General features: G+C 28.9%; 2 protein-coding genes across 3 annotated transcripts in view; one reads left to right on the top strand and one right to left on the bottom strand.

Moving 5' to 3' along the window:
* Nucleotides 1-5,288, top strand: part of LOC107448233 (medium-chain acyl-CoA ligase ACSF2, mitochondrial) — a 36,436-nt gene extending 31,148 nt beyond the window's left edge. The window contains exons 14-16 of the mRNA XM_043042754.3: nt 2,683-2,824; nt 3,689-3,799; nt 4,821-5,288. Coding sequence (XP_042898688.2) covers nt 2,683-2,824; nt 3,689-3,799; nt 4,821-4,946 — 379 coding nt within the window. The 3' untranslated portion in view covers nt 4,947-5,288. The remainder of the gene's footprint in view (nt 1-2,682; nt 2,825-3,688; nt 3,800-4,820) is intronic.
* Nucleotides 5,289-9,304: 4,016 nt separating this feature from the next.
* Nucleotides 9,305-20,687, bottom strand: part of LOC107448219 (medium-chain acyl-CoA ligase ACSF2, mitochondrial) — a 30,689-nt gene continuing 19,306 nt past the window's right edge. Inside the window, exons 12-16 of one of the 2 annotated variants that reach the window (XM_043042765.3) lie at nt 18,215-18,319; nt 16,629-16,777; nt 14,495-14,636; nt 10,880-10,990; nt 9,305-9,976 (exon numbers count right to left, since the gene is read on the bottom strand). In XM_043042765.3, the coding sequence (XP_042898699.2) occupies nt 9,857-9,976; nt 10,880-10,990; nt 14,495-14,636; nt 16,629-16,777; nt 18,215-18,319 (627 nt within the window). In that variant the 3' untranslated portion in view covers nt 9,305-9,856. The remainder of the gene's footprint in view (nt 9,977-10,879; nt 10,991-14,494; nt 14,637-16,628; nt 16,778-18,214; nt 18,320-20,687) is intronic. The other variant, XM_071179776.2, reaches the window with a different exon arrangement.

A 20,687-nucleotide genomic window follows, 5' to 3' on the forward strand; every position in this document is an offset into this window, starting at 1 on the left:
GCTTGGCACTGTCACAACTTGTTTTATATGTCTTACTTTTTCTTCGATTTTCATTGTTTTTGTATCTCTGTCTTAAATTGTATTATATATATATATATATATATATATATATATATATATATATATATATATATATATATATCGAAATGAAGATGAAACAAAGGAAAATTATAGACATATGCAAAAGGGGAGGGGGGTATAATAATGAAAAAGATAACAAACAACTGATTTAAAAATAAAAAAAAATAAGGATGAAATTTTTTTTAAAAAAACCGGAAAATTATATCTTTTATTTTCCGTTTTTTTTTAAAAAAAAATTTCATCCTTTTTTCTTTTTTTCTTAATCAGTTGCTTGTTATTTTTTTCATTATTATCTCCCCCCCCCTTTTGCATATGTTTATAATTTTCCTTTTTTTTATCTTCATTTTGAACTTATCTAATGAGTTCTGTTTAATTGCAGCTTATGCGCAATAAATGAAACTTATTGTTTTTCTTAACTTTCTTCGTGTTTTCTTGTATTTATTTATTTTGTTGTATATATACACTGGTTATCATAAATTAAGGAAAAATCACAAAAATAGCGATAACTCTTTCAAAAGTAAGCCAAACCGTGCAAAATTTGCATATGTTGTCCACTAAGAGTAGCTGAGTAAAATTGCAATATGCAAATTAGTGGCGCTGCACTCGGCTTACGTCATCTGCCTGGAGCATAAAAGTCCAAGTTTGAGAGAAAGCACACAAATTTTACTGTGATTGCGACATTGAAAATCTGAGATAGCCAATTCGTAATAATGACCTCTAGGCATCATTTGCCTGAAGAACTACGATGGAGAGCCATCGGGAGACTAGAGGCAGGGCAGAGTCAATCAGAAGTGGCCAGATGGCTAAATGTGAGTCCATCTGTGGTTCATAGACTTTGGAGGCAATTTCAAACCACAGATTCGGCATCTAGGAGGTTCAGTCAAGGACGGCCAACTGTTACGACCAGTGCCGATGACCGATATTTGACATTAAGTGCACGCAGGAATAGAACCGCTACTCCGACACATCTTAGATCCTCTCTTGCTGCAGCCACCGGAAGGTTGGTGTCAACGTCAACTGTGCGCAGAAGGCTCCACGAAGGTGGTCTGTATGCGAGACGACCAGCCATTTGCGTGCCGCTCACATCACGCCATAGGAGAGACCGTTTGCAGTGGGCCCGACAACATGTCCACTGGACGTCAGATCAATGGAGGCCTGTTCTCTTTACGGATGAGTCCAGGTTTAGTCTAGAAAGTGACAGTAGACGTTATTTGATATGGAGAGAACCTGGGACCCGTTATCATCCATCAAACATCCGTGAAAGAGATGCATACGGAAGAGGCAGTGTCTGTGTTTGGGGAGGCATATCCTTAGGAGGGCGCACATACCTCCATGTCTTTCCAAGGGGAACCGTGAATGCTCAGGTTTATCGAGACAACATCCTTGATGCTTATGTGCGCCCATATGCCGGGGCAATTGGTGATTGCTTCCTGTTACAGGACGATAATGCAAGACCACACAGAGCTCGCATTGTTGATGATTATCTTCAACAGGAAACAATTACTCGCATGGAGTGGCCAGCTCGATCCCCGGACTTGAATCCTATCGAGCACGTTTGGGATGCTCTAGGGAGGCGTGTATCTGCCATCAATCCGCCCCCTCAGACCCTTGCCACGCTTGCAACTGCTTTACAAGAGCAATGGCTCTCACTTCCTATTGAACTGATAGACCGCATAATTGAAAGCATCACTCATCGCTGTTTGTGCTGTATTGCTTCTAGAGGCAATCATATTCCATATTAAAGGTACTTTTTCTATTGCAAACCGATACTTCCAATTTGTTTATTTTATACATGTGCTAATTTCTATACTACTATTAATGTCTGATAATTTCTTTTTATGTTGTTTAATACCTTACTATGTGTTGTATATTGTGGGTAAGTTTCATAAAATTCCATGTGTAATTTCTTGAGTTATCGCGATTTTTGTGAATTTTCCTTAATTTATGATAACCAGTGTATATATATATATATATATCTTTTTTGCGGATATAATCGCGTGGGCTGATGAAAAGATTATATCTTTTATTTTCCGGATTTTATAAAAAAAAAAAAAAAAATTCCTTTTTTTTTTCGGATTTTTTTCCCCAGCTGTTTGTTATTTTTTTATTATTTTCTTTTTCCCCCTTTTTCATATGTCTGTAATTTTCCTTTGTTTTATCTTCATTTTTGAACTTATTTTATAAGTTCCATTTACTTGCAGCTTATGCGCAATAAATGAAACATATTGTTTTTCTTAATTTTCTTCGTATTTTTTTGTATTTATTTATTTTGCTATATATATATATATATATATATATATATATATATATATATATATATATATATATATATATATATATATATATATATATATATATATATATATATATATATATATATATATATATATATATATATATATATATATATATATATATATATATATATATATATATATATATATATATATATATATATATATATATATATATATATATATATATATATATATATATATATATATATATATATATATATATATATATATATATATATATATATATATATATACATAACTGTAAACTATTCATTGGCAAAATTTTGTTCTTTATTGTTTTCAGAGATATTGGTGTTATGAATGAGAAGGGATGGATGAAAATAGTAGGAAGAATAAAAGACGTGGTCATAAGAGGAGGAGAAAATATTTGGACAGCTGAAATTGAGAGCTTCTTAAGTGTTCACCCAGCAATTTCTGAAGTTCACGTATGTATCCTTGTCTAATTACTTTTTAAAAGCTCCTTTCTCTCTATTATATTATTAGATCGTATCTTTAAGATCTAATCAGAATTGAGACAATTAGAGAAGTATAAAAACTACACTAAAAAAACTTAACTTGTATTTATTTTCGTTTTGTTTTTCTATCCGCTTGGATAAAAAATGCTGAAGGACACATTTACTTCCGATTTATAACAAATATATCCAATGAGCAAGATTTATTTCAACATTTTTTATGCAAAACTGGTTGAATTGGATGATAAGCATAATACATATATAAATGATATATAATAAATACATTGATGATAATATGAAAATTGATTTTCCGAATCATTATGATAAATTACTATTTTTTATTTTGGTAATTATTATAATCACTAAATCAAACTTGTGGCAGCCAAATCACTTTTTTAATAAATGAGCTTAAATTATTATTACCATTAACTTGTAATTGAGGGATCAGTTAGTGATTCGTCTAAATCCTCGTGACGCGTAGATGTCTATTTTTTTTATATAAATACAATTTAGAAGGAAAAATTACGAAGGTTTCAAGACGCCTTATTCAAATCTTTCAATTCATTGTTGCCTCTATTAACAACACTTCTTTAATTAAAAAAGAAAGTCAAAGCTATTTTTAAACTTCTTGATCTCAAATTGCATTGTTATGAAATGTTTAATGCACTTCAATTAAAATTTTATCATATAAGCCTTTGGTCTTAAGCAATAGGGGAGGGGAGAGAAAGTAGGATCGTATCTTTAAGATTTAATTACTGATCTATTTTCATTCATTGCTCTCAATAAATATGTTGAAAGTTTTTTGCATGAAGTTGAAACTATTTTGCATGTGTGTAGATTTGCGGTGTTCCAGACCAAAGATTAGGTGAAGAATTATGCTGTTGGATTCATGTTGAACCTGGAATGAATCTTACAGAAGAAGAGGTCCGTAACTTCTGCAAGGGAAAGGTATATTTCTCACTGATACAGTTTAAAAGTTTAAGAGCTTTCCTAAATTGACTACTTTATTCAAAATTTATATAAACTATGTTATATATAGTAGAGCTAAAATTAATCACCAATTGTCGTAGATTCTAGAGAATTTGATATGTTAACGCCCATAGATTTTCTAAACTCTACCAAGAATATGAATTTCTTTAATATAGTGTTGGTCAGACACTAACTTTTAAATAAAAAAGTGAAAGTAGATATCTAATTTAAGATTCCATCAGACCTGACGTGCAGTATATCGGACAAACTTATCTAACATTATTTATCGAATTGTTTTATTTTCGGATCTGGATTTAAATTTTTAAACCAAGAAACATGCAGTTTCTTGCACAAACAAGGGAAGAACGTGGCTTTGGAAATTCACTTTGGGGTGAAACTTTGGGGCATTAGATATCTTTGCGATGATGGGACGTCGGTGTCGCTTTCATATATTTTTTTCTGGTGCTCTATTTACACGCAAAAGTTATATTTTGGTGTTTCTTAATTATAATAAATAATGTAATAGTTACTGAAAAGTCTATTAAATTATCTGTATTACATTTGTGCCAAAATATAAAATTCAAAAGAAAGTATTTTTTAGTAGTAAAAATATTTTTTTCATTCATATTCAAAAATTTATTAGTTGATTTTGTAAATTAAGGACAATTCATTGATGTGTAACTGTTTCTGGGTATGCAAAATACTGTAAACACTTTACTAGATTTTTTTTTCGCTTCTATAAAAATAAACGGCATCAAGTAGTACCAGATTGAATTCATTTTGGAGAAATCGCATTAAAATGTAACTTTTCTACTATTATTACCACTGTTTATAAATATTATTATTCTAAAATTGTCACTTATTATCTTTTTTGTCACGTATAAATTTACATTCAGTACTCAAAAACTTTAAACTTTTTAAACGTCCTATTTTCTTATTTCATGATAATTTAAATTGTGTATGTTTAATAAATTTTCATATGAATTGTTTTTCTTTCCAGATCAGCTATTATAAGATCCCCCGCTATATCATGTTTGTGGAAAAATTTCCTACGACAACGTCTGGAAAAGTTCGAAAAACAGAAATGGCAAGAATTTCGGTGGAAAAATTGAATCTCAAAAAATAAATATATGAATTGAATTATTTTGCAACAAATCACAATTGTCTGCTAGTTTAATTATTATAAAAACATAAAACATATCATGTAGAAAATTGATGTTAAAAGTGTCGAAAGAAAATTTTATGATTTTTATCTTAAGGTTATTGGGTAAATTTTAACTATCCAGAAACAAAAACTCATGTGAAATTATTTTTTTTTATTTATAGTGTTTACTTCACTTTTAATGCACTATTATTTTCTACAATATTATTTAAACGAAAAATCGAAACATTGTTAAAAGAATCTCAGCATTTACTTGTGTTCTCTTTTTACTTGTGTGCTCTTTTAAAAATAAATTCAAAGGCAGTATGTGTTGATTTTTTTTTAAGTAAAATTTATTTTCAATTAATGAGGGTCGCACTCAAGATTTTTCATGAAAGTTTGAATAAAATGCTTTTTATGGGAGATTTTAGAGATTAATTTTGTGAATATGCACTACAAATTCTTAAATTTTTAATATAAATATTTTTAACGAAATTGATGCTTTATTAACTGTGCCATACAACTAAATGTGCTAAAATTTAAGCAAACATCAGGCGATCATCGAATAACTTGATAAAAATACAGATGCTAATTTCTCACATTTGCACTTTAAGATCACATTTGTTTCACATTGCAATTCACATTTTCATGTAAATTTTTTATTCATTGAAAAAAAGAAACTTTGAGTATCATAACCCCAAAAATGGTTACAATTATTTTAAAACCAAGTGGTATAGGGAAACACCATAAACTACCCATGGTTCTTGGTATTTCACCATACCTGGTATAGGGTAACACAAAGAATATTTCTTCACATTACTTCGTGTGAAGTAGCTGCCACGTCAATCATTACGTCAAAAGAAATACAAAATAACTGCTTTATTTAGCAATGTTCATTTCTAAATTGCGTTTTCATGCATCTAAAAACGGTGGAAACCACTTTACACCAAAGTGGTTTTTCACTAACAAGGGAAACTAGGGAAGTGTGACTCGCCAATTTTGAAATAAACTAGTGGGATGTATGCCTTATGAGGAATAATTTTAGGGGGCAACATTCGTTTCGGCCCATAGAAGGTTCTGTGAGAGATAAAAAATAATTCAAAATATAGAAAAATCGGTATTTTATTACTTCAATGCAGACTATTAGTTATTATAATTGTCTCATACTCCAATTAATTTTGTGGTACTGTACTATATAATGCATATTTATTGTCAAAATTGATTTCGAAAGTTTTATATATCTGTAGTTTTTCATAAAAACTTGTTAGGTTAATTTAAAAATATAATTGACATCAAATTTTTAAAAATTTTTTTCGGAAAACTTTCCAAATTAATTGGAGTATGTAATTGCAAATCAATTAATTAATTAATAATTAATTAACAATCAATGAATAATTAATCAACAATTAACCAACAATTAATTAATAATGAATTTTTTGATTAATTTATTAATTAGCAAATTAATTCCAAAATCATTGGATTATGAGACAATTACAATAACTAATAGTCTGCATTGAAGTAATAAAGCACCGATTTTTCTATATTTTGAATTATTTTTTATCTCTCACAGGACCTTCTATGGGCCGAAACGAATGTTAATTAATTTATTAATTAGCAAATTAATTAATTATCCAATTAATTATAAATTAATTGGATTATGAGACAATTACAATAACTAATATTCTGCATTGAAGTAATAAAATACCGATTTTCCTACATATTGAACTATTTTTTATCTCTCACAGAACCTTCTATGGGCCGAAACGAATGTTGCCCCCCAAAATTATTTCTCATAAGGCATACATCCCACTAGTTTATTTCAAAATTGGCGAGTCACACTTCCCTAGTTTCCCTTGTAAGTGTTCTGCTACTACAAAACCAAAATAGAAACAATTTCATTGAAGATAGTTCTTTCTCACTACTTGATGTAAATAATCACCAACATGCTTATTATTCAGTAACACTAATATTTATAATTATAGTAAGATATGATACACATAAGAAAGAATCAACAAAGTTATTTTTACAAGATCATATATATGTATATAAATGTAAGAATCAGAAATTTAATTTGCTACATGCATGCGCTAGTTCTTCAAATAAAATAAGTTGTAAATCGAACTTCCGTATAACACAAGCACAGAGAATGTTAATATGAATTCGAACAATACAGAAGTGAACCTATTATTCCCTATGTATTATTGGATTACCGCTTTAAAAAATTTTTTTTTCAATCTTAAATGTATTTCTCTTCGCACTCTTCCCAAAACAATCCTTTGAAAGCATGCCTTTAAAACATTCCTTTAAAAGCTACGAATTATCCCACTCTGAGAGAAAAAAAAGTATGGCAAAAAGTACCAGACTATGATAAAATTTACCGTGTTTCTGGCGCTATGGGAACAACAAAAAACTCGTTAATGTTTTGCAAAATGCGTTAGTAAAATTAACAATAAAATATAAATTTATAATCCGTGATAGAATTTGGTAATTTTATAATGGTTTCTTAGAACGTAGATTAAAAGCCATTTATTCCGTTAAATTTACTTTTCAATTTTGTATTTTTTACTGAACATGGGGCAATAAGAACTATAATTTTGAAAACCAGAATTTCCAGTAAACCGTTACCTTATCAATACGGAAAAATTAGTTAATGAATGGTTTAAATACCATATATTTTGGTTTAACCAAAATTATGGATTTTTGTTTTACCAGAAATACCATTACCATACAGTATGATAATTTTACCAGAATTTTTATCTCCGTATACCATTAGAATCAACCTCAGAAAAAAAGAATTTTTTATTATAAAAGACATAAAAAAAATTCATATTATCATGCAAGCTCTATTGTGGAATTGAGTATGTTATGCAATTTTTTTATGTGACATTATTTGCAACCTTTTTGCGCTGTTTAGCTCCATTTATAAACAACACAAATTTAATTATTTTTCTGGGCAAGTCGCATAGTTTTTTATATTCTTAATTTTCTTCGTACATTCAAAAGAAAGAGCTTTCAATCACTAAGTACCTAACTCACAATACTAACGTGGAAGAAAACAATAGCACGAAATGCTTTTGCACAATTCTTGAACTAAAACAACTCAGTGCTTTTTAATAGAAAATCTCATGACATAGCAGAATAAATCTCATCACATTTATCCATTTATATCACAGAATGACCGAATTTTCATATCAATACTACTAAGTAACTCTTAATTGAACATAATTAACTTTTTCTACCTTCATCAACGATAACCGTTTTCGATTTAATATTAACATAAGCGATTGAAAAATGCAGACTCGTTTTTGTTAGAGAGATTTCACACAACATCTCTCCTACGTTAACCGTAACTCTAACCTCATTTTCTACTGCTTAGAGATTCTACGATTTGCTAGGAAATATTTGCGCATGCGCTGTAAAGTTAAAATAAGATTAGAATTATGGTAAACCTTAACACTAAGCAAAATCTCCCCTTTTTCGAACAATGAAAAAAAAATACTTGTGGTTTATACCAACTACCTTTTGCAAAATGCCTTTACAACTTCATCGGTTACTCTAAAAAGTTTCATGACTTATACTAATTTAAAAACTTAAACAATAACAAAGTTCTGTACTTCCAATTATATGTAAACAAGGATCCATTTAAATTCACAATCTACCTTCTAAGTCTTCCAAATTACGCAAGAATTATTTATTTCTTTGCACTCAATCTAAAATATAGTTTAAATATATTGTATGGTTAATTAAGTTGCTCAGGTTTAAGGTACGTAAATAATAACAGAATGCTTTTTTTTCTAACTTTTCTCAAACAACGTTTAAATTCAATTCAAAACCTACCTTCTTAGTCACCTGAATTACGCAAGAATTAAATAAATGTCTGTATTCAGGCGTAAAATATATATTAATTAAAAATAAAATAAAATAACGTTAAATAGAGTCACTCATGTTTAAGGTAGTTAATTAAAAAATGATCCAACTAAATACAAACAATGATTGGATTTGAATAATATAATTTCAATAACATTGATTGGATTTGAATAATATAATATAATATTGGATTTGAATAACTCTCGCATATATATGATCATGGTCACTCAGGTTTGTGGTATGCATTTGTCAAATAATTTCAAATTGATTCTAATTGCTTCAAAAAATTTATTTTACTTCTGACTTCAAAAATGATGAAAATAATAATTGCAGATTTACTCACCTTATATTATTTTGGTAAAGCTTTAATAATTGGAAGCACTTTGTTTTTGAAATAAATAATTTCATTGCTACTAACAAGTGAAACGGAAAGTATAGAGCATAAGTTGTTTCTTAAGAGAAAACAACAGAACAAGTTTGTTTCTGAGAAATAAAATTCTGTGTTTTATTGTTAAGATTAAAATTTGTACTCATACTTTAATAACGTTTTGCATTCTTGTAATCAAGGTTAAAAAATCCATTTAAGAGTAGAATATTACGATTCAGACATTAGTATTTTTTCAAAACAGGTGGTTATACAAACATATAAAATACAATGTTGTAAGCAAGTCATGCAAAAAACAAGCAAATTTGAAATCGCTTGATCCATATAGGGTGTATACTGAAATTGCATGTATATTTTTAAAGGATTATGTAATAATATGAGAATATACAAAGATACTAAGGATGATATGAGATAAAAAAATAAAAAAGTTTATACTGGAAGCATAAAAAATTATTAAAAAATAGCAAGAGGAATTGCAGGTTTTATATAAAATTCAAATTTTAAATCATCACAACATATGTGCAGATAAACATTTGATAAATACCAAATTTCAAAAGTAGCATAAAGAATCTTTTAAAGATATTCAAATTAAAAATAAAAATAGAGAAAGAATTGAGCTAGCTATTTTAGTTTTTTGATGGTGTTACAAGTTCAGCTTCGTTTTAGAAATCTCCGTCATTTCATGTTTCTTAATTTTCCCTGTGGTTGTTTTTGGAAAATCTTCCACGAACATTACATATCGAGGTATCTTGTAATGACTTATCTGTAAAGAGAAAGATATATTTACTCAACGAATACTGAGAGAAATATAGTATAAAAGTACTTACAATTGCAATAACTATATAAAAAATTTGGAATTTCGAAGAAAAACTCGCGTTAAGATTGCAAAATAGAATAGCTCTTACCAGCATGTCAAATTTCAACTCCGTTGTTTCGTTTTAACGAGTTGCAAGTCAGCGAGCATGTTATGTTTTATTGAAAGTTAAATAGTTTATAAGTCATAAACTAAGTGTTATTTTTTTTTTATTCGGTCGTATTCCCTTACATAGTTTCTACACGCCTTTGTAATTTTTAGTTTGCAATTGTAAATCTAAGTTTAACAATTTTTGCACAGCAAGTTGATCACCTCAATGCAACGTAAAGTTGATCACCCAAAATACGGTGGTGCTTGCTATTTTTAATATCAAGAAAAAAATTGTTCTTAGAGACCAAATGTTAATTTGTGTGGTTGTAAGCAATTTTAAATATATTTTAACATTGAAGAAAAATTGTACGGTATCCTTAAGACCTACTCGAACATATTAATTTCTATACAGTGTGCAGATCAAATCTGAATAGCTTTTGATCTAATGATTGCATCTTCACGCTCTAGGACTCCATCTTAATGGCTCGAGGATGTAATCTCAAACATGCTAATTAATTAGTGCAGACGATATTTTGAGTTACGAAATTAGACACAGAAACGTATTTTCTCTGAATTAACATACCTATTTTCGGACGGATTTGGATTTCTGACCTCCAAAATATAGCAACAATCTGCGAATAGTTCAGTCAGGAGAAAATTTCAAAATTTGGTCTGCTAATAATGCGTAACAAGCTTACACTAAGTAACATTTGATAATAAAAAGCTACAAGTTTACAAAACGTCCTTATTTGCTATTAGTACCTTTCCTTTGCAATATTCTCGAACATCTTCGTCTGTGAGACTCATGTTTGGTTTTAATACAATCCAACAGCAAAGTTCTTCTCCCAATCTTTCATCAGGAACGCCACATATCTGAAGTCAATTTTAATCAATCAATAGTGAATTCATCAAAAGTTTAATTCTAAATTTAAGCAGATTGTGTTAACAACAATGTTATTAATATTATGAAATTACGAGAGTAATTCTTTGTGGTGAAATAAAATTCGTTAAAAACAATTCTTAAATGGCAATATATACAAACAGCAATAATTTATAAAAACCTATACTGAGAATGAATACCTTTCTAATACCATCCTATTTCAGAATGATGTACCTTCATCATTAGGATACAAAAAAAGAATGGTATAATGATTAAAAACAAAAGAGTTTTTTTTTAATTAGCTTCCAAATACTTAAAATTCTCTGAAAATGCAAATTCAAAACTATCTTTTCTCCGAACAATTAAGTCACTTTCTCTACCTCAAACAACCGATTGAATGCCTTAACAACTGAGAAAAATACAAAATTTCATGTAAATCTGGGCCGTCATACATAGAACAAACTAATTGAACCCTCTCACATCGACTCAAAGAACATCAGGGCTACGTCAAGAACCAAGAACTGCACCGTTCATCCAACGCAACAAACACTGCTGTATAGAAGGCCATAAGTTTTATTTTTCTTCATTTCATATCATCCATAAATGTTCTTCATGCGGTGACCTGGAATTTTAAAAGAGTTTCTACATCATCAATAACAAACACTCTATTGTTAATGATCTTACTGCTGCATCATATTTGTCAAATAATTATGAATCATTATTTTTAATCTTCTGTCTTTTTAGCTTTCAACGTTTAAGTATGATGTCTTACTAGCCAATTTACTGCTTGTAGAATCATCGATAAAGTTTTTTTTGAAGATAGGATTTTTATGAGAAATAAAGTTTCAACAAGACAGTGACAAAAATGTCCTTAAAAAACATTTGTAGCATTTGAACAAATGTGTAACAGTTAAGCAATCCATAGCAACAACTCAAAAAAAAATGTGCAACATAATGTTAATAGACGTTGTTCGTTTGAAGGAAAATTAAAGGAAATCAAGCTGAATATAGAGTTTATCGGATCAATAGCAGAAATTAGATATACTGAATTAAACGAAGACAGTATTATGTTATACAATTATGCTGATTAAACAGAGTTTTAAACTAAACTTAATAAAAAAACGGAAAAATTTGAAGATTTGCTAAATATATGAGTCTTTAAATTTCTGTTTTAAGATAACTCCATTTTTACAAAATAAAATTTTTCTGATCCAAAAATTTTACTTCAAACGATATGAAAAATAATTTTCTATGCAACTCAACTCTAAAATTTTATCGATCTCTACAAATTACAAAAGTTTAGACCTAAACACTTCATACATTATGCAAAACATTTAAGAGTATGAATTCCGAAGGACTGAACATTTTTAATCACCTTCTAGTTCCAAACCAACTACAGTGAAATTTTGGCAGTTATTAAGTTTAATTAGAAGACAGTGTATTTTTAAAATTTAGCTCTTATTTGTCTGTGTTAGATGTGCTGTTTTCAAATATAACTATATAATAAAAATAAAAATTCATATTTTGGGCATCGGAAGAATTCAATGCAAGTGACCAGATGCTGTTTGCACTTTAAGTCCATCATCACTTACTCATAGTCCAGCTCTTTGCCCTGTATTTCAGAATTGCATATTTTAAAGGGCATGGTAAGAAAGATACACTATTTTGACCCTGGTAAGGCAACATGAACAATGTTTGAGCAATACCTCCTAGAAAAGAGAAGACCTTAGCACGGGTTACCATAAACAAGAAATTTGATCTTTTAGTAGTCCAAACGTAATGACATCTTTCGTATTTTCCACCACTGCGCAACTTAGTAGCCCAAACGTAGTGGCATCTTTCTTCTTTTTCATCGACTGCGCAGTTTATGTTCGTCACGTCTGACTACTAAATTGATCCGTGCTGAGGCCTTCGTTCTTCTAGGAGGTGTTGGTCTGAGCTGATACCTCTCAATATAAACTTCCTCACCACAACTAAAGATAAACATTCAGCCACAATAGATGCATGCCACTTGCTTAGTTATCTACCAGTATCGAACTCACGACCTCAACTCTTCTCCTGATGTGTGAACGAATCCTTGACCAACTGTACCACCGGAGCGAAGAAGCAGATTTGCTTCATATAGGATTTTTATTCGTAAATCTAACATGTATATGCATAACATGTAAAAGAAAATATTGGATACTTTTATTATGTGCCTGCCCTTAAAAAAACAAAATTATTTTGAGGTTGTTTAAAGGTTGATATATGCAAAAAAAATACACTTGAGGTAGAAAATTAGGTTTTGTTCTGCACGTAAAAATAACCTCATCTTTTCAACCTCCATTACACTTCATAAAATCAACCTGATATATAGATAGCTCAGTAATAATTTTAGATGAAATTATTCACACTTTAAATACAGGATGTCCCGAAACGACAGCATAAACTCTGCACAGCTAGAATCCTCGTTGGGAGTACATAAAAACTGCCCAAAGAAGCGTTCCTGTACGATCCATAGTTAACGAGAAAAATACGAAAAACAAAGTATGACGTCACTGCCGGTGCAAGAAAGAAAACACTTTATTGGACATATCCACTGCGTGCTCAAGCCAGCCTCGACATGCACGGCGGACACTTTGAACATCTGCTTTAAATTGTGCATAATATACTGCTGTTGATATGTTCAATGAAGTGTTTTTTTTTTTGCACTGCCAGTGACGTCATACTTTGTTTTTCGTATTTTTCTCGTAAACTATGGATCGTACAGGAACGCTTCTTTGGGCAGTTTTTATGTACTCCCAACGAGGATTCTAGCTGTGCAGAGTTTATGCTGTCGTTTCGGGACACCCTGTATACTTATTTGCTTGAAGTGGAGAAAAAATAACATGTGCACCTCAAAAGCAACTTCTCTAAGCTGGTTGCCTAAAAGTTGGTTTCTATCAATTACAAAACAACCTCACGTATAAATGAAACAACTTTATATAATTTTATTTTAAACCTTGGGGGGTTGTTTTTTTAAGGTTGTTTTTAAAGTCAACTTTCAAAACAACCTTAAATTTTTGTAAGGGTGATGATGACCAATTTTTTTAAATTTTTAATCCAAAACACTGTTCCTTAAGTTTTTCGTAGAGCTGCAGTCTGTTCAATCTGAGAGACTATAGAGATATTAAAAACTTAATGTAAGTTATCCGACTAAATTCTAGAAAGAACGGAGACTCGTATAAATATAATAACTGTCTTATTTTTTATAGTGTTTTACATACGAAAGAATTAATATGTATCCACGATATCATATCTTCGAAAGGTGTTGACCTCCTCAAGATTTCATTTCAACTATATTATTTTTCGGAAATAGTTTGTCCCGGAGCCATTATCCAACTAATTAGAAGAGACATATAAAATTTAATGCCATTTTCGGATGATAAAGTGGATAATGAAGTTCTTATCTTCTTGAAAGTAATAAAATTTATTTTTAGTTTTCATATAAGTGTGAAAAAACTTTGATGATTATTTACGTTTACTTGAAGAACAGCTGGATGAGTACTTAAGAAATTTTCTACTTCTGTTAGGAAAATATTTTCTCCACCTCGGATCACCATATCTTTGATTCTTCCAACAATTTTCACCCATCCCTTACTGTTCATGATACCTATATCCCTGCAGAAAAAGAAAGGGGAAATAAGAAAACATAAGAAATGTTTTGCTTTATACAGCAAGCCAGTTTTTTTTTTTAATGTTTCTGACATTAAGCTCTAATTGTATTGTGTCACTTTTCTGCACACATTATTTTTCGTTTTATGAACAAACATATTCCGTTTAAAGCAAGAGTATTTTCAATTTTACAACCTGATGCTTCCTTAAATATCGCAACTATGCTATGCGTTACTGACTTTGAATACATATAACTAGAAAAAGAAACTAAAAAGAGGACAAATAATTTCAATATTTTGCTGGAATTACATTTTAGAACAAGTACACTTACTCCAAACTTACATTAATTTTCATAAAACAGAAAATGAAAGCTGCAAAAAATTAAAATCTTAATGATGCTGGTGTAATATTTTGCATTACGCGTGTTTGCAAAATTATATTAGAATTAACAAAATCTAATAATTTTCTTTTCTAAATCTCAGTGATACTTTCCACTTTTCTATAAAATGTTTCTCTCTTCTTCTAATTTCAATTTACTACTTAAATAGATTAAATAATCCTTTAAATTATTTTGATCTACTAACTCAAAAAAGATTATTTTTTTAAGCAAAAATAAATACTATCATTTCGATTTTCAAAAATACTTGATTTAAATTGAAATACTTGATACAGAAATACTTGATTTAAATTAAATTAAAATTGAATTAAATTGAAATTTTAAAATACGAAGAGGCTTCGCCCCCCTGCTTTCTCCGCTCGCCAATCCCCATAATTATTTCTCATTCATAATCTTTATTTCTTTTTAAACGCGAATATTACTCACAAAAAACCAGACTATTTCGGTTTTAAAATATCAGATTGTAATATCGTAATTGTAAGAATTTCACGATGAATGTTAGGATTCATATCTGGAAACATGTAATCTGATCTCTCTCTTGCTACTTTTGACTGATTACTATATTTTATGACTCTAGCACTAGCTCATAAAATAAAGATATAAAGATCTCGTGAGAGAAAAATATATTTTCTATAACGCACAAAGCAAAAAAGATTTAAAAAAAAAATACGAGAAAGCACGTGAATTTGCAATCCAAACTTCATTGTGGACTCCCCTCAAGTTCTTAGGTGTTAAGATCACTTTTGATAATCGATATGTTTTGATAACTTTATACTGAAGATTTGAATATATTTCGAATAGACTGCGAAATTTGATTTAGATGATCTTAAAGATCGATATACTTGTTATTTTATTTTATAACCGTCGTTGAACAGTCGACCCAATTTTTTGGGGTTTGCGACCATTGATGTTCAACTCTGTAGACTTGCAATTTTGAACCCAATCCAGAACCCAGGGGAACTCCTGGATTAAGTATTGGGAGAAATTTGCTTTCGTGGAGCACTTTTTGATGGAACTAACCCGCATTTTCGTTACATGGAGAGGAAGACCACGAGAACTTCCCACGGTTAGTCTGACGGCAAGGGGACTCTTACCCATGATCCGCCTACCACTGAGGATATTTCACGTAAGCACTGCGGTCGGTGCAAGGCGGATGCAGAATTCGAACCAGGTTCACCCCATTGGAAGGCGAACGCTCTATCCCCTGAGCCATCGTGGCTCATAGTTGTTATTTGTCATAATTAAAAGTTTGTTTTTGTTAATTTGCTATGATCTCTTTTTTACGAATCCGGAGCAGTTTCAATTGCGCTCAACAAGTGCGCGATTTAGACAAACCTCAAATATTTTTTTTTTAATGAGCAACCCAAACGGTAATTTTTCCAACAAGTTAAACCGTTAATAATTCTCAAACAAATTATCGTATGTTATTTTTTTTAATTTATTGTTATTCCTGTATACTTTTCTACTGTATCTTAGTAATTTCAAGTTTCTAAGTCTTAATGTTTTTGCACAGTGAAACAGAATGTAATGTTCAGTCGAAAATCCAAAACAGTGGCCGTACGATTTTCTAAAATTGAGAGAATATTTTCAATATCACTTACCCAGTATGAAACCAATTGTTCTTATCTATCGATTTGGCTGTTTTATTTTTATCGTCAAAATATCCCAAGAAAGTTGTATATCCTCTACTACATATCTCTCCTTTAACATTCTTTGGGACAACAAAACCTTTATTGTCAATTATCTTGAGCTGGGAAACAAAAGAGACCTTTTCAATAAACCTTTGACTATCAATTTTGAAAGAAAAACAAGAGGCCTTTACTATAAATTATCTTGACTTGCGAAATAAAAGAAGCCTTTAGCTTTTATTGTCATAAGCTTTACAAAGCTATTATTATCTATATTGAGACAAACGAAAACTTATACTTCACATTATCTTGACCTATTAAATAAAAGTGACCTTCACAACAAGTCCTTTACTATTATTTGTCACCAGTTAGAAAATAAGAAGCCTTTTCTGTTAATTCTATTGAAAGAAATAAAAGAGATCGTTACAACAATGCCTTTAATATTAACTATCTTGGGCAAGGAAGTAAGAAGTCTTTACTCTCAATAATATTGAAAGAAACAAAAGAGACCTTTACAACAAGGCCTCTACTACCATACGCAAGGATATATGAAGCCTTTACTATAGATAGAAAATAGATATATATTGAGAAATAAAATAATTCTCCTTCGAATATTTGCGCTTCACCTTGTGGGAAAGTTTTTTTATTAATCAAATTTTAAATGTGATTTTTTTTATTAATCAAGTTATGTTTCTTATTTTTAACTTGATCAGTTAAAGTTAAAAATAAAAAAACATAACTTGATAAATAAATTTGCGTAATTAATATTTACGTCCGAATTCTAACTCTATGAGTTTTGGAACGATGCATCTGATATTGACGACTAAATGCGACTGAATTGACGACTTGTGACAATCAGAAAAAAGTTTAAATCTTTCTTTAGAAAAATTTTTACCAAGATTCTTTCCACAGAAAGCTCTGTTCTATTATTATAAATGACACCTGAAAACTTCCCTGCTCCTCCACTCCCCCCCCCTTTATTTTTTTGGGAAATGAGAGGAAATTGAGGTGTGGATTTCTTTGGGACAGGCAAGTTAGACATTGCTTCCTATATATTTTTTCACGCTCGGCATTGGCCTCGCTCAAGCGTACAGAAGAGAGTAATGGAGATTTCAGGTATCACTAACAATAGCATAAAAAATTTATAATCAAAATATCTCAAGTAATAATTTTTCGGATAAACATCCCCTTTTTGTTATAATTACTGAACTATTAAGTCATTCGCAACAACTTTCCTAGGGTTTATTTTGGTTACCCACGATCGAATCATTTTGTAAGATGTCATATTTATTTAAAAATATTGAATGCCAAACAAAAATACTTAATTAAATTATCTTTTAAAAAATCATAATGTTGAGCGGTAAAATCAGCTTGAAAGAGAAATAAGCATTTCGAAGATTTTATAGAGGAAATCAAATTTTAGATTTTGATTTTTGGAATATTTGCGGTGCTTTAAATATTTGAAACACTATTTGATAACGGAAAAAAACTGATTTTTCTTATCATCAATGCAATCTAATGTCTAAGGCACCTTCTTTAGTCAAATAATGTTACCTAACCTCTGTTTGTTCACAGGGCTCAAGAAACCCTTTCATTGCAGTTTCGCAATCAATGTCACTTCCCATTTGTGCTATAGCTCCACATTCTGTTAGACCATACATCACCTAAAAATATAGATAATTTATGATAAATAATAAATATTTATCATCATTCTGATAGGTATCTCGTCAAATAAGTACATAAATTCTTAAAGCAGTAGGAAATAATAAATATCTGGCACCACAGTACTAAAACTTCTTTTTTTGTCTCATTTCTATGATAATTATTAGCTAGATAACCGCTCTTTGTACTGGGGTAAAAAATGCTTTAATATTTAATTTTCAGTATTTATTAATACCACGCAATCATTGTAAAACATAAACTTTTATATATATATATATATATATATATATATATATATATATATATATATATATATATATATATATATATATATATATATATATATATATATATATATATATATATATATATATATATATATATATATATATATATATATATATATATATATATATATATATATATATATATATATATATATATATATATATATATGGGTCATTCTCACAAAAACAGTCATTTTCATGTCCCCAGTATATTTTATGTCTGTTTTACAGCTTACGAAGAAAAAAAATTCAGGGAAAGTGTCCTTCAGAATGCAAGCTAACAAAAGAATAGAAATAAAATTATCAATTTTTATTTTTTATTTATTTTAGGTAATTAAAATATACCAATATGTCATTCCCTCACTTGTCCCCACTGCTGATTAAAAAAAAGAAAAAAATTGTTTCTGAAATAAATTTTTTTTTTTTACAAATTCGTGTTTTTTATTTCAGAATACTGAAATATAGAATTCAGGAAATCAATTTTAAATTTAATTTCTGATAAAAATATTGCCACAGCACTATTTTAAACTTTGTCCCCAGTGCTTCGCGTCATTCCCTCACAACAATGTTCTTATCACCTGCAATCTTCTTAGAATAAAAATATTTTTAAAAAAACTTCAGAAGTTAACAACTGGTATCATAGAACAAAATTGCAGTATGTTTCCATCTTCAACTTAAAGAAGCTTTGCTGTGGAATAAATTTGAATGAATCAAACCAGGTAAAATTTTTTACATTCGTCATTCCCTCATGTCATTTTTTAGAGTAAAATAAAATACAACTTCATCGAGAAAGTGGATAATTATATGTTGCTTTCTTGTATGAATATAATTGTATGCGATTGACTTCAGAAATTAATTAGGCCTAACTGTTATTTTTAAATTTCATTGAATTCGTCATTCCCTCACTAGTGTATAAAGTGAGGGAATGACGCTGAAGTGAGGGAATGATTCAAGATGAGTATATTATAAAATTTTTTTTTGTTCAATCATGCCAGCCAATTTTATTTCCCAAACTTGTAAAAACTATTAAATATATAAGACTAAATTATAATAAATATTAGATATACTTAGTATGTTATAATTTTCAAACTTTAGGTAGATGTAACTTAGATAAAAACATGTATTAAAATAAAATATCATTCCCTCACTATTAGTGTCATTCCCTCACTTTTTAAATAGTGAAAATAATTAATTTACTTATTAATTAATTTGAAAAATAAATTAAAAAATTAATAAATTAATTTATTAAATTAATTAATTTATTTAATTAATTTACTTATTAAATTAATTAATTATTATAAATTAATTATTTAAAAAATTAATTAATTTAAATATTAAGTATAATTTATAGGATATATACTTTCTTTATAATGCCATTACACATTTCTATTAATATAAAAAGTTTCAGAGCTTTTTATTCACTTTACTTTTTGGGGATTTTATGAACTGAAAAATGACAGTTTTCGTGAGAATGACCCATATATATATATATATATATATATATATATATATATATATATATATATATATATATATATATATATATATATATATATATATATATATATATATATATATATATATATATATATATATATATATATATATATATATATATATATATAATTCTAGAGGTATATTGAAAGTAAAATTCTAATTGTTTCATAATTGTAAAAGGGTTAATAAGTTTAAATACCCTATTTAAATACGTTTATTACATTATTATGATTATTAGATATGCTCATTACGTAAGAGTTATTTTCTGTTTTAAGCCTTCATTTTAGAATTATAATCAAAATGAAAAACAATAAGAAAGGATGATAAATAAGTATTTCAGGAAAATACCTATAAGTTAAGCTATCGGTCAATTTTCAAGCTTTTCATTTTGCAATTATAACCTTATTAATTACACACCTTAGAATTCAATATTTTTTACCACTATCATAAAAATGACACATTATAAATGTTATAATAAAAGATAAAGTATTATTAATAATTTAAATAAATGTATTTCATAATTGTGTTGAAAATTTTTTGATTTGTTTTAAAAAATTCCGAGACATGACAAAACAACAAAAAGTGA

Source organism: Parasteatoda tepidariorum, chromosome 1 (assembly GCF_982258835.1).
Source record: "Parasteatoda tepidariorum strain Cologne lab strain chromosome 1, Ptep-v5.0, whole genome shotgun sequence".
Classification (NCBI taxonomy): domain Eukaryota; kingdom Metazoa; phylum Arthropoda; class Arachnida; order Araneae; family Theridiidae; genus Parasteatoda; species Parasteatoda tepidariorum.